Here is a 13,285-nt window from a genome sequence, read left to right as displayed (position 1 = left end):
GCCCTCTGCTCTCCCGAAGCTGCGAACTTCCTCACACCCTGCGACTGTGTGCGTCACATCTCACACGGAGAGCCAGAGATGCCCTCGCCATGCAAATGAAGCCCCTGCGCCGCTTCCACCCCGATGCCATCGACACGTTCGATGCACATCGGCGTGTGCATGCCTCCCTGTTATTCGTCTGCTCGTGGAGCAAAAGGCTGTCAGCGGTGTATTTATAACGCCGAGGTTAACAAGCCCTGTGCTCGGCTTGACACGCGATCTGCCGCCTCAGCAGCGCCGCGCCACGCTGCCTACACCGGCCACCTTTTGTCTCCATCCCCCGAACATTTGATGCTGACAGCTTAATGCGGCTTCTACGTACAGTACGATACGGACATACTCTGCTCACACAGCGATATAGGAACAACTTTCTGCCTGAACTAACCGGCATTTGGAATAATTTCCCCTGTGTGTTGCTGTGTGAGGTGGGACGCTGTATCCAGACGGGACGCAGCAGCAGATATGATGTAGCTGTTGAGCCCATGTAGACATGGGAGGTGTGTCACGCGGACCTTGTTGCTTCTGCTGCTGACTCAATCCCCCCGAGACTGGATGGATATTGATAAAAGGCACTCAATCTTTGCCAAAGATGTAGGTCCAGACTACATGATGTAGCACATGATGCAGAGTCGACACTTATCTGCCTGACTCCCTGAAAACGTCAAACTGATACGAGGCACGTCATGTCCAATTTATCACGTTTTCCTATTAAACACATGAAGCTGATATTTACTTCAAATAACCCCAAAATAAATGATCTTAATCTTGATACATGGACCTTGTAGATATTTCTCTAACTTTCATCTTTGTTGCTTTGTTTTGGGTGTAGCCCCGCCAAAAAGTATCTGTGGACAGTGTGATGTTTTTTGGTTGGCTCAACGGAGATGTAACTTTTAAAGGTAAATGATGGACGGGCACCAGGTACGTCTTAGGTGTATATGAAGTAATGCAGAGAAAAGTTGTAAAATATATATATATATATATATATGTATTATGCAAAGGTTGTGTTTATGGATGTCTTCGTTCAGGAGCAGTTATGTTTGTATTTTAGTCATGAAACTCTCATCTGTGTATTCCTTCGAATGGCCAAACCAAACCTAAACGGTTAAACTGTGAATAGATTCAAAGACAGTGAGCAGCCACAAAAACGGCCTTTGTAAATGTGTATCGAGAGGGAGGATAGCATCATCCAAACTGCTCATATATATAGATATATATATATATCTATATATATATCTATATATATATATACAGTCGAAGTATATCTACCCATAAAACCTTCTCCAAGTCTCCAAGTCTCCAACCCCCTGATGTGTAGGAAACCACCAAACTGTCAAACTGCACCGTCGGAGCCCGAGCAGCAGCCTCACTGTTACTGCGCAAATCGACGTGCAGCGCACCGGAACTGTCCGCGGTGCCGATGCACGTTCGCTCTCACTAAATCAGCTGTTCCGTTCTCGAGTTCAGGGTCGGCCTGTGTGCATTCATCTTTCACGGGGGAACTGTTGCGATGTCAACCTCTGAGGTGAAGAGGGGGAATTATGTTGCTGCATTATTTCAAGAAGCTATTTTCACACCGGCGACAGGTGTGTGCGTGAGAACGACAGACGTTCGGCTCTATAATATGCCACATTTAGTCTTTTTCACATATGCTCACAGTTGTTAAAAGTATTACCAGTTGCTGCACTGGTGTAGAGTTGATAACCTTTCTTTGGCACACGTGCAGGGTAAATGCAGGGAATGGGACTATCACTATGGGGAAGATAACCGAAGGACTGAGACTGTCACCACATCTGACTGGTGGCAGTTTTTTTTATCACTTCGAATGAGGAGATGACTCTTAACTCCCCCCCCCCCCGCAGCAACATGGCTTTTATTTAAAAGAATAGTTGGTTTAACCAAGGGATGATATTGTGGTTTATGTTCCGGGAATCACATGAGAAATTGCTGACGTGGGATCAGATCTTACTGGAACCATCTGTGTTGCCATCTCTGAGGGAAAAAATGCATCCGGTTACTCAACACATACATTACAGCGCCGCCCGTCATGTCAGCAGCTGTGTCCATCCAGAGAACTTGAGTGAGCATCTCACATGCATACACAACATGTTGTAAACATGGTTACTGGTTGAATGAACCGTCTCTCTGGAATCACATTGCCACGGTCTCTATGTTTAGTTTTTTTTTTTATGAATGAACTCAAATGGGAGGCAGGAGCGGGGGAAAACACCCACCATGCAGCTTTTTAAGACCAGCCGTGTTAGTGAGGGTGTAATACTCACTAATTGAGTTGTTAACATCAATGAGGAAACACTTATTTAATTCCACCGATCGGACTGTGTAATGCTGGTCAGTACACTGAGTCTCTGCCCTTCCTGAGGCAGGAGGACTATCTGGTTTCGTTCTGTTCAGCTGGCTACAGTCTGACCGTGTCGATTCAGACCTTTTTCACTGACGTGTGTGTATGTGCTTCACATTTGCTATCGGTATTTGAAGGGGTCTCTGGCGTGAAGGGTGGAAATCTTTGCCCCTGTTCACCTCTGTGGCTCCTGAGATAGTTCTGATGTAGAAAAGTTATTTTCTTTGTTGTGGCTGCATCAGGGACAAACACCTAAGTATGACTTTGTAAACCGTTTCTTTGATTCCTATTCAATTATGTATAATAGCATACAATACAATGTTCTACAACCTAATACTGTTTTCTTTGTTCCCTATCAGCTAGTTACATCAGTGACTACATCAGCCCAGTTGTGTACGATGGCGAGAGTGACAGTGGGATTAAGGTGCCCTCGCCCGACCCCCTCTACGATGGTATCCACAGCGACTACGGGGCGCCTGACTCGGAGTCGCCAGACAGCCCCGGCTCCGAGATCACCGATGGCTACATCAATGGAGATGCTGCAGTGAGCGAGGGTTACTCGGTTGACGCCTTCTACATCACCGATGGCCGCTCGAGGAGGAAAGCCCTTGGCAGCCCCAGGAGCATTCAGAGGCACACCTGCAACGAGTGCGGCAAGACCTACGCCACGTCCTCGAACCTGAGCCGGCACAAACAGACACACCGCTCGCTGGACAGCAAGATGGCAAAGAAGTGTCCGACGTGCGGGAAGGTGTACGTGTCCATGCCCGCCATGGCCATGCACCTGCTCACCCACGACCTCAAGCACAAGTGCGACGTGTGCGGGAAGGCGTTCAGTCGACCGTGGCTTTTGCAGGGCCACATGCGCTCCCACACGGGCGAGAAGCCGTTCGGATGTGCCCACTGCGGGAAGGCCTTCGCAGACCGCTCGAACCTGCGCGCTCACATGCAGACGCACTCGGCCTTCAAGCACTTCAAGTGTAAACGCTGCGACAAGACCTTCGCACTCAAGAGTTACCTGAACAAGCACTACGAGTCCGCCTGCTTCAAAGGCCCCTTCTCTCCCCTCGGCCCCTTAGATGAATGACCCCCTGCACAGATACAACAAACAGACAAAACTGCAGAAATAAATTACCATTATCCTTAAAAAACTGAACTGCAGACACAAACAATCTATTTTTGGTCAGGGTATGACCTTGCTTTCCCTCCCCACACCTCGCTGTCCCCTGGAGCCGATTCGTGATGATGAAGATAGCACAATTTTTTCTCCTTGAGATTTGCCAACTTAAGGATTTAACTGATCTACGCATGCACTTCCTCAAAAAACTCTACACCTCCTCTTCCTCTGTCTGTTCTAGATCGGGACAGTAACACTAACACGGCTTCCTTCTGGCATCTAGAAACAGTATGACAACATATATTTTGGGACACTGATGATGATGATGACGACGACAAAGACAATAGTAAGCCTATAGCTACTGGGTTCCTCCCTGCACTGAAACACAGTGAAAGAGTTTTTCCTTTTTATTTTGTTTTTTCTGGGGGAATAATAGTAATAATAATAGTAATAATAATGATAATAATAATGTTCTGCTGCACCAAGTGACCATATTCTCTCCACTACTGAGGTAAAATAGTATCTATTTCAGCTTTTTATTCTTTATTTATTTATTTATTGTGACTTTATACTTGATTTGATCACAACGAAGTGACACCATTATTTATTTGTTGCACTTTAATTTCTGTGTACGTAGGATATTTGCCAACCTCTTTTTATCACTACAGGCCAAAGCATATGTCACTTTTTTTGAGTACTATTTTTTCTTATTATGTTGTTTACCTTGTTTTCTTATTAACGTTATTGCATGCAAAAAAAAAAAGAAATAATGAAATCTATGCCAACATCATAAAAAAGCTTATGATTTTTGCCAAAATCCAATAGATAGAAACGTGAGGGCAATATTTTTTTTCTTGGAGCGTCCGTGGGACTCTTTAAAAGCAATAATCACCTAATGCATGGTATTTTATGATGAAGTTATGAAGTATTACCTACTACTGTATAGCAGTTCAAAAATCAGGTATGTTTTACTTCACCTATAGTCATAAACAGAAAGATACTAATATAACAGACATCAGGGAACATGCCAATGTAGTGTTAGAGTAACAAAAAGAAAAGTCCTGTCTTTCCTCTCTTGTTATGCACTGCCTGCCTCTTAGTGAGTAGAGCTAACGTAGGGTGTAGGCTAGAGAGGCTGGGATCAGCTGCCTGCTGGGTGTGAGGCCTATTGTAGGATAACTATAACCATAACAGACCCGCACACGGCCGACTCGACCATGACACAAGCAGGAGCGGCCTCACTTTGGATCAGGCCGCACAAGATTCAACTCCGATTTACTCATTGACTCTTCCATGACAGTTCAGTGGTTTGAAAAACGTTTGGGGGTGTTAAAATGACATTTAAAGGTCGTGAAAACATCCATATGCACCCAAAAATGTAACAACAATAACTTAAAATAACCATTTAATAATGCTGAGATGCATCTTATCTCTCTCCTCATACAAACAAGCACACGTTTAAATGAAGTCAATAGAGCAATCGGACAAATGAAGTGTGCATCGACCCAAAAACGATACATGGTATTTAGCCAATCTCCGTATATTTCCAAAAGGAAGTCTCAGTTCGGTGCATTGTCGAAGTTGGAGTGAGGTCAATACATTATTTAACTACACTTCCGAGTGCACTCCCAAACCATTCTGCAACAGCGTGCATTCTTAAACCGCAGGAAAAAAAAGCATGCACTTAAGCCGGATGGTCTGATTGCAGCTTAACCGTTACGGCCCCACACTGTAGATAAATATGACAGAGACCAGATTATTCTGCAGTAGGCCCCATTCATCCCTAACGGGCCCCACCATAGGAATAGCGCTATGCGTGATGTACCTAAAGACAGGCTGACTCTAACCACCCCCAACCCGTAGATAGCTTAGCGTGTGATCTAACTGGCCAATACCAGTGTTGCTGAACCCAGTTCTCTGCAGCTCAGAAAACCTTTTTCCGCAGATTCATGGAGCCTCTTGAGAGACAGACTGAGCACACACAGATCTGCACAGAAAAAAAAAAAATCATTGTTTACCTTCATGTGTCATGACGTACGTCCACATTGTAACATTCACGCGTGAGCACCGGTGCATGCCGACACCAGAGAACACAATACCTGCTGATGAGCTCTCAGGGGGGAGACAACATCCGTGTCCACGGTCAAACTTTTGACGATTGAAAAGAAATTTGGATTATTATTCAGACGTGGACCTATGACAAAGGAGTGTTGATAATGGCAGTGCAGATTTAAGGTCGTAGAGACAAACGGAGTCTGTCCTGTGACATGGACACATTACCTAATGTCACTGAACAAGCAGAGCTACAGGACGTGTACACAACAGCCGATCAATTGTCTTCAGTCAAAGAGTCTACATTTTGCCATAAGAAATGTGTTGCGTTATAGGATGATACAATCTTTACGCATTAAAGAAAAAAGGTCTTTTGAAGTCAACAAGTCAATAAGAAGGAGGCAGGCGTTGTGGTGACTGGGGCGATCAGTATGTGAGTCAGCAGACTGCAGGTCTTATCTCCCTCCCTGACGCGTGAACGGGATTTGAGTTGCAATTACCTGTATTGTATCTGACCATTAGTTCAGCACAGAGCTCCGACTTGTTGCCGCTTACAATTATTCATTTTTACATACAAAGGTAAAAACATTAAATGAGGTGCTCAAGCTCAAGTACTACTCGATCACAACTGAATATCTAAAAGACACAGAGTGACAAAGAGCCCGTATATGCCATGCAAGCTAAAGCTCTACCCCTAGTATTTCGTAACAAATCGTGAAGACATCGATCCCTGGAAGAGATAAAAAAATAACAATATTACTCTGGCTCTAAAATCGTATTTCTCACTTCACTCTGAATGAGATGAAAACAGTACAAAAAACGCTGTTGCTACCGTAGCGACTGATGACAGTGTGACAAAGGTACAAGGTTGCTGAACATACCGCTGACATTGTTTCTGACAGCGATGTCTCCGGTGGTTGTTTTACGCCTCACAGATTGTTTCATTGTGTGTTAAAACTCTTTGCGTATTTGCACTGCGGTCTAAACATCCTAAGGGCATTTGGCCAAAGTAGTCGTATTGCCGGTCACGAGTTTGACGGCGTTTGTGCGTCCGTCTGTGTGCGTCTGTCTCTGGGCGAGCTCCAGGTCTGATCTCTCGAAGCACTTCCATTCTTGTCATTTCCACCTTAAAGAAAGTAGCACAATGAAACTAACTAGAATTCAGGTAGAGAAGAATTTAAAACCTTGTACTAGCTTGACCTCTCTTCTTCTTTTTTTGTATTTCCAAGTTAAAGAATGATGATAACCTAAATAATCATTTATTGCAAGAGGGTTTGTAAAGAATCCTTTGGATTGATACATTTTTACTGCTGTAGAGCGACTATCTGACACACCTTATCTCAGGAGGTCTGGATCTCTGCTGCAGGGAGACGGTCTCCTGGGCTTTTTTGAGCCAGTATTCAAACAATGTAAGCACAATGAACACAAAGCATTTTGTGGCACTTCATAATAAAGAATAATCTTAACGAACCGAGGGAGTTTGTCGCAGTTTTGTGTCTTGTCTTCTGTTGTAGTAAACGCACACTAAGTTCATTTCATTAAAACCCTTTTTTTTTCCTAATAGAAGACTTCTCTTCTGTTTTCATAACTCATGCAAATAGTGTAAGTCTACCTTTGAGTTAAAGGAGTGCTGCTCATTTGCATAGTACAACACTCACTCTGGACTCAACAGCCCACACTTTGCATTAGCTATGTCAATATTGTATGTTTAAAGATCGACTGGGTTAACACTGGTGCACAGTGAGCTCATTAGCTCTCTTTAGGCTGGGAGCCATCTACCAGTAATAGCTGCTAAATACAGCCATTTGTTACTTCCATATTTAGACACAGACGCAGTGGTTACGTAGCTTTAAAGCTTTGACTTCAACAATTAAGGATAAGGCTTGGAAAACGTATCTTAAAGTTTAACCGCCACCGTCTGTCGGCAAAGTTTGAACGAAAGTGGCTAAATCCTGACTGAGACGAGCACAAACCTCAGACCGTCTCAAAGGACCACATCGCTCACAGTAAAGAGGCTTGAGAAAATGGGTTTTCAGGGCCTGAATACGTCACATCAGTCAATTCAGTTGTTCAGCAGAGTTAAAAACAGGTCCGATTTGTTTTTTTATTATTTATGAATATGATATCTACCGATAACATGGAAAAAATGAGAAGGTTCTCGACTGACCTTATGGTGTCCTATATCACGATTTTCTCTCATAGCTATTTCATCAAAATTATAATTATTTAAAACTTAAACATGAAAAAAAGTAAGTTAAAAATCCAGGCTTTGGTCTAATGAACGATAATATGATACATATTAGACTTCAAATATAGTCCTGTATACACACAGTGCAGTATTTACTGAAAACAAAGTGATGAACAGAGCTGAAATACAAAAACACAATATTTGGACATTTTGTTCTTCACAAATACTTATGAAATTTTAAGGGTTTCCTCTCTCCAAGTGTTACGTACTGCAGATATATATTGCATACTGTGACAGAAACAATGCTGCAGAGATTCCGACCATATTTTTCTAATTATAACAAAAAATAATATTTCTTATGTTTTTCAACGACAAAAATAAATCGACATGTCAACAGAAAGACCCGTTGAAGATGTTTCCTTGTGCTGGCAGAGCGGTCGCATTGTTGTTGGGATCTAGATCGTGCGGTACAGGGCTGCAGGTGCACCGGTCACGTGGCTACACCTGTGACATTTCTGTCATGATGGAAAACATGGGAAACTGACCAACTCTTGCAGTGACTTTGAAATAGAGGTGACCTGACTGGGCGCAGTTTCAACTGGAGATCCCCTCACAGTAACAGACGTTTGCAGTGAGCGGCTCTCCGGAGAGGCTCACAGATGACGCTGTGTTAGCGTCTACGGGGCTTAAGGCAATTTGACAATTTTCCATAAAAGTAAAAAACCTAGAATACATGTTGTCACTTTTCTTTTCCTCTCTCTTTCGATATTCTCGTCTCCGAGCCGATGTTCGGGGCTGTCATTCATATTTACTGTATTAGATGATGTGTGTGTGTGTGTGTGATCAGCTGTTGCATCACATTACACAGTGTAAAGTCGACCCTCTGGTGAAGTTGCGGTCGAAACCCCGCCGTTAGCTCCCGGTAAGCACAGACAGTCCGAATCTATTGTTGCTATGCCAACACCTGTGGTATCCAAGGCAATAAACCATCTACAGCAGCTATAGTAGTAAACTATCTGAACTGCCCTCAACAAAGACACAATGCAGCACTCTGCAGTGTTATGAAGTACAGTATATCTCCCGACCCCTAACCAGAAAACTGGTTTCACAGCAAAAAGACTGAAAAGTGACTGCCCACGCCAGTGAATCACCTTCTCCTCCGCCCTCTCTGTCTTTACCTTTTCTGCACAGGTGGTTCTCTCTCCTCTCTTCTCATCTTCCCTCCATCTCCACCACCTGCTTGATCCTTCCTCCCATCTCTCTTCCATCCCTCTGCGTGCTCTCATCCACCCCCTTTTTTCCCTCCAACTACCTCCTCTGTCTCTCCCCTGCCAAGTCAAACCAGGCCATCAGGCCTTTAAGGACCTGAAAGTCATTTAACTCCTGGTAGATAATAGGTCTTAGAATATAGCTCCTCTCAGATAATAAGCTTTATCACTTGATTGCTCTGCACGCTCCCTACTGTCTTTAGATTCATGTCCAGGGACCTACTCAAGCACATCACACTATTTCCTTCCTGGCAAGTCAAATTAACGCGGTGTGTGGATGTGTGTGTGTGTGTGTGTGTGTGTGTGTGTGTGTGTGCGTGTGTGTGTGCGTGTGCGTGAAGACTCCTCATAATAGAGGATGAGGGAATGCTGAGGTTGCAAAATAAAATTAAAACAGCAAAGGTTACTTTCCGATAGTTACCGAGTCTAATTGTTTGGAAATAGTTCAATAGTTTCCAAGTGTCCACAAGTGTAACGTTAACCTTTTTACTTAACCTCGTGCTGACTTTCATTTTGTTCATCTTTGATAGTCTCACAGAAACCCGTCTCTTCACCTGTCCTCTTCCTTCTCTCATGTCTCCTCACTTCTGCATAATTAGAATTTTACTTAATCGTTGCCCACTTGTTGATACATACTGTAACAAGAGCTGTAGGGAATAATGAAAATTCTAAAACTCCAGAAGGGAAAACTTATGTGATGTTAAGTTTTTTTGGTTGTTGGTTCGTTTCAAAGACGGGATACTTTTCTGCATATTGGTCACTAAAGATCTAGATGATAAACTCCAGGACAGCTCAGAAGGAATATGTGAAATAACGTATTATTATTATTATTATAAGGAAATGTACAGTAGGTGAGACGAAAGCTGAGACAAAATAAATATGATAAATAAAAAAAATCTAATTTTGTAAAAAAAAGAGAAGGGAAAAACTCAGCAACCAGTTGATTCAGACTACATCGGCTGTGTCGTATCACAACGAGCTTCCTGTAGAAACTACGTCAAAGGGTCGAGGAGTTTAACAATGACAGGCGGTGATGTCATGGCTAATAAAGATGACCTCGGATTTGCCTGTGATCAGCTGTGGGAAACGTTTCGCAGGTTGAAATAGCAGAGATCTAATGAACACATCACTCATCCTCTTCTACTGTTATGTCTCCTCTCCCTCATGTCTCTCCCCTTCCACCCTAACCTCTGTTAACACCGGGCAGAGCTCTAATAAGTCCAACATTATGTTCTTTATGATGAACTGAGTGGTACCGTGCTGTGCTGGCAGAACATATATCAATTTATACAATTGCTTTAAATAATGAACACATTTGAATTTGATCTTTATCAAAGAAATAATTATCTTCTATAATAACCATATCCTCCTCATTGAATCTAACAACATCTGCAGATTTCCAATAAACAAACATTATTATGCTTCTGTATTTATTTGCATCGAGCATCAGGTTTTACAAGTGAGCACACACTGGATACTCAGTGGCCACTTTTTTAGAACAAAAGAGATCCATTGTAGTTTTTCACATGTGCTGCACATATTAGACACATTCCAAACAACAAATTGTACCATACTGTGTCCGTATCAATGTAGCCACCTCTTCAACTCTCACTCCAGACAGGCATGATGTTGCGCGTGGAGACGTGTAGGACAGGGCTGCGAATGTTCTCACGATATCCCAAGCTATTTGTAGAGATGGCAGCTGTCATCAGAAACATCATTGGGTGCTGTTCACAACTCTGTTAGGTGGCGGTGTGGAATGAGGAGGAGAGATGGGGAGCTGACGGATAAACACTGATTCCTGAGGAATCCCTCCCCCAATTAGCGATTTGTCATTGTGCAATTAAAAGAAATGTAAAGTTGCAAGATGCACTTGTCTGGTACAGCGCGCTAAACATGCAATGTGCAAATATGCATGACTACAAGACACCAAACTGATGGTACAATAACAACTGGAAAGCAATTGATTGCTTTCTTTCTTTCTCTCTCTTTTGTTAGTTCACCCTAATCCCCACACACATTGTCGCATGCAGATAACACTTTTACATTTTTTGTACTTACAACGGCTAACGTACAGTGTTCTGTTGGATTCACACATTAATTCTAGTGAAACTTGTTGACAGAAACAACAAAAATCACAGAAAAAAAAAAGATACAGAGGGATAATTGCAAGAGGGCTCTGCACAGCTGCAGAAAAGAAACCAACCAAATAGCCAAAGATTGTATTAAGAAGTATATATTAACAAGCAGTAGCTTGTTGAGCAACAGGCGTTATATGGTGGAGTTGTGAACGCTGACGTGATGACGGTACAGCAATAAGACAAACAATCAGTGTGAACTGACCAATTGCATATAAATGTACTAGAATGTGTGTGTATACTGCAAGCATGCAAGTGTGTTACTCATTGTTTGGCTGAAGGTGAAACAGCTCACCTCCTGCTGATGTTTCAGCAATAAGACACAACCACTCTGAGGCCAGCTGCAGGGCCAGGGAAACTCATATCATTGTCAATCAAATGATTTCATTATTCAGTGAAAAAAATACGGAAAGTAAAGGAGAGAAAAAAAAGACACAGTCGACACACACACACACACACACACACACACACACACACACACACACACACACACACACACACACACACACACACACACACACACACACACACACACACACACACACACACACACACACACACACACACACACACACACACGCAGACACACATCATAAGTTGTGTTATTGTAGCTCCTAATTTGATACCTCTGTGGTGCACTGCAGGCAGTAGAGATGACGCGTCAGCAGCAGCGGTACCTGCGCTACAGTGACAGGAGACGTTTGTATGTTTTATTTATTGTTTCATGGCCTATTGTGCAGTTTCATTCCTTCAGTTACAGAAAACTATAAACCCCCAAAAATAGTCTCTGAGGTCCTCAATTAGGCGACGAGATGTGCAGCGTAGAGGAATTATTCCAACACGTGATGCTGTTAACTTCATGGATCAATAAAATTATCATCATTAGTATTTCCAATGCCTCTTCTTCATGTACAACATATGATGCCGTTTCCAAAATTGCTATTAAATCTGATTAAATTTCTTGATGACAATCATCATCAAAATCACTATTAACACCACCCAAAACCAGAGCTCATCAGGTTACATCACACGTACCAACATACAACTGACACTTGTTAAACTGGTAATGGCCATTTACAGTGAACAAACACACACACACACACACACACACACACACACACAGAAAATACCGAAATTATTCATCGTGTTTCTCAAAAATTTATAAGCATCTGTATTTGACTTGGACACTGGATGAGAGCATGGGCCTGCCTCTGAGCTCTGTAGCTAAGCAAACATTCCCTCAGAGAGAGAGAGAGAGAGAGAGAGAGAGAGAGGGAGAGAGAGAAAGAGAGAGACAGAGACCGACAGAGCGAGAAAAATTAGGAAAATAGAAAAAAGAAAACGGGGAGGGGGTACAAAGAGAGAGAGAGAGCACATGGGGAGTTGGGTAGAAAGAGAGAAACAGAGAGTGAGTTGGCAAGAGAGAGAGAGAGAGAGAGCGAGAGGAGGAGGAGAGGATAGAGGGATAGAGGTAGCTCAGGGAGGAGAGGAGGGAGACTTGACCCAGATTGGGAGCCTAACAGCAGCAGTAGCAGCAGCAGCAGCAGCAGCAGCTGAGTGAGCCGGTGAATGTTTAATAGCGGCAACCACTTGCACACACACGCACACACACACTGTTGACTGGTACTCTTGTTGCTGGAGTTTAGCTCAGGCCTGTTGAATTACTCTGGTTGTGATGTGATCATCTATATAACCAGAATCAAAACTGTACAGATTTCTCAGATCAAATGATAACCGATCGTTACCAGCCAATATTCGTCCTGAATAGATTGGTGTCTATGAAGGTCGACCAGAAGAGCCAATCAGACGACGCAAAAGAGAATTTCTCAGCTGAAATGGCTTCACGGGTCTGATAGTTCTATCAGGTGTCTGAAGAAGATGATCCCTCATGGAGATTCCAACACATTTGACCTCATCAAGCATGTGAAGGTTACTCATGTAAAATAATATACAGAGTTTTCAAATGTGGCTCTCACCACGACAGAGAGCACACTCACTCTGCTGACAGCGGCAGAGACTTGCAACGGCAGCAAGAAACCAAACAATTATCTGCCAAATGATGGAACTCATATGTGTGGAACACCAGCCGCCATCTATTTTGGAAGACCGAGGGTCCAGATGACT

The 13,285-nt window shown here is 43.1% G+C and overlaps 1 protein-coding gene and 1 long non-coding RNA gene across 2 annotated transcripts in view; one reads left to right on the top strand and one right to left on the bottom strand.

The window, feature by feature from the left end:
- The window catches only part of LOC118291620 (transcriptional repressor scratch 1-like), a 9,200-nt gene extending 2,163 nt beyond the window's left edge, over positions 1–7,037 (top strand). Inside the window, exon 2 of the mRNA XM_035619971.2 lies at positions 2,758–7,037. Coding sequence (XP_035475864.2) covers positions 2,758–3,485 — 728 coding nt within the window. The 3' untranslated portion in view covers positions 3,486–7,037. The remainder of the gene's footprint in view (positions 1–2,757) is intronic.
- Positions 1–13,285, bottom strand: part of LOC118291681 — a 121,123-nt gene that overhangs the window by 29,974 nt on the left and 77,864 nt on the right. The gene's annotated exons all lie outside the window — the stretch shown is intronic.

This window comes from Scophthalmus maximus, chromosome 1, assembly GCF_022379125.1.
Source record: "Scophthalmus maximus strain ysfricsl-2021 chromosome 1, ASM2237912v1, whole genome shotgun sequence".
In the NCBI taxonomy this organism is placed as follows: domain Eukaryota; kingdom Metazoa; phylum Chordata; class Actinopteri; order Pleuronectiformes; family Scophthalmidae; genus Scophthalmus; species Scophthalmus maximus.
This window is presented reverse-complemented; position numbering and strand designations above follow the sequence as displayed.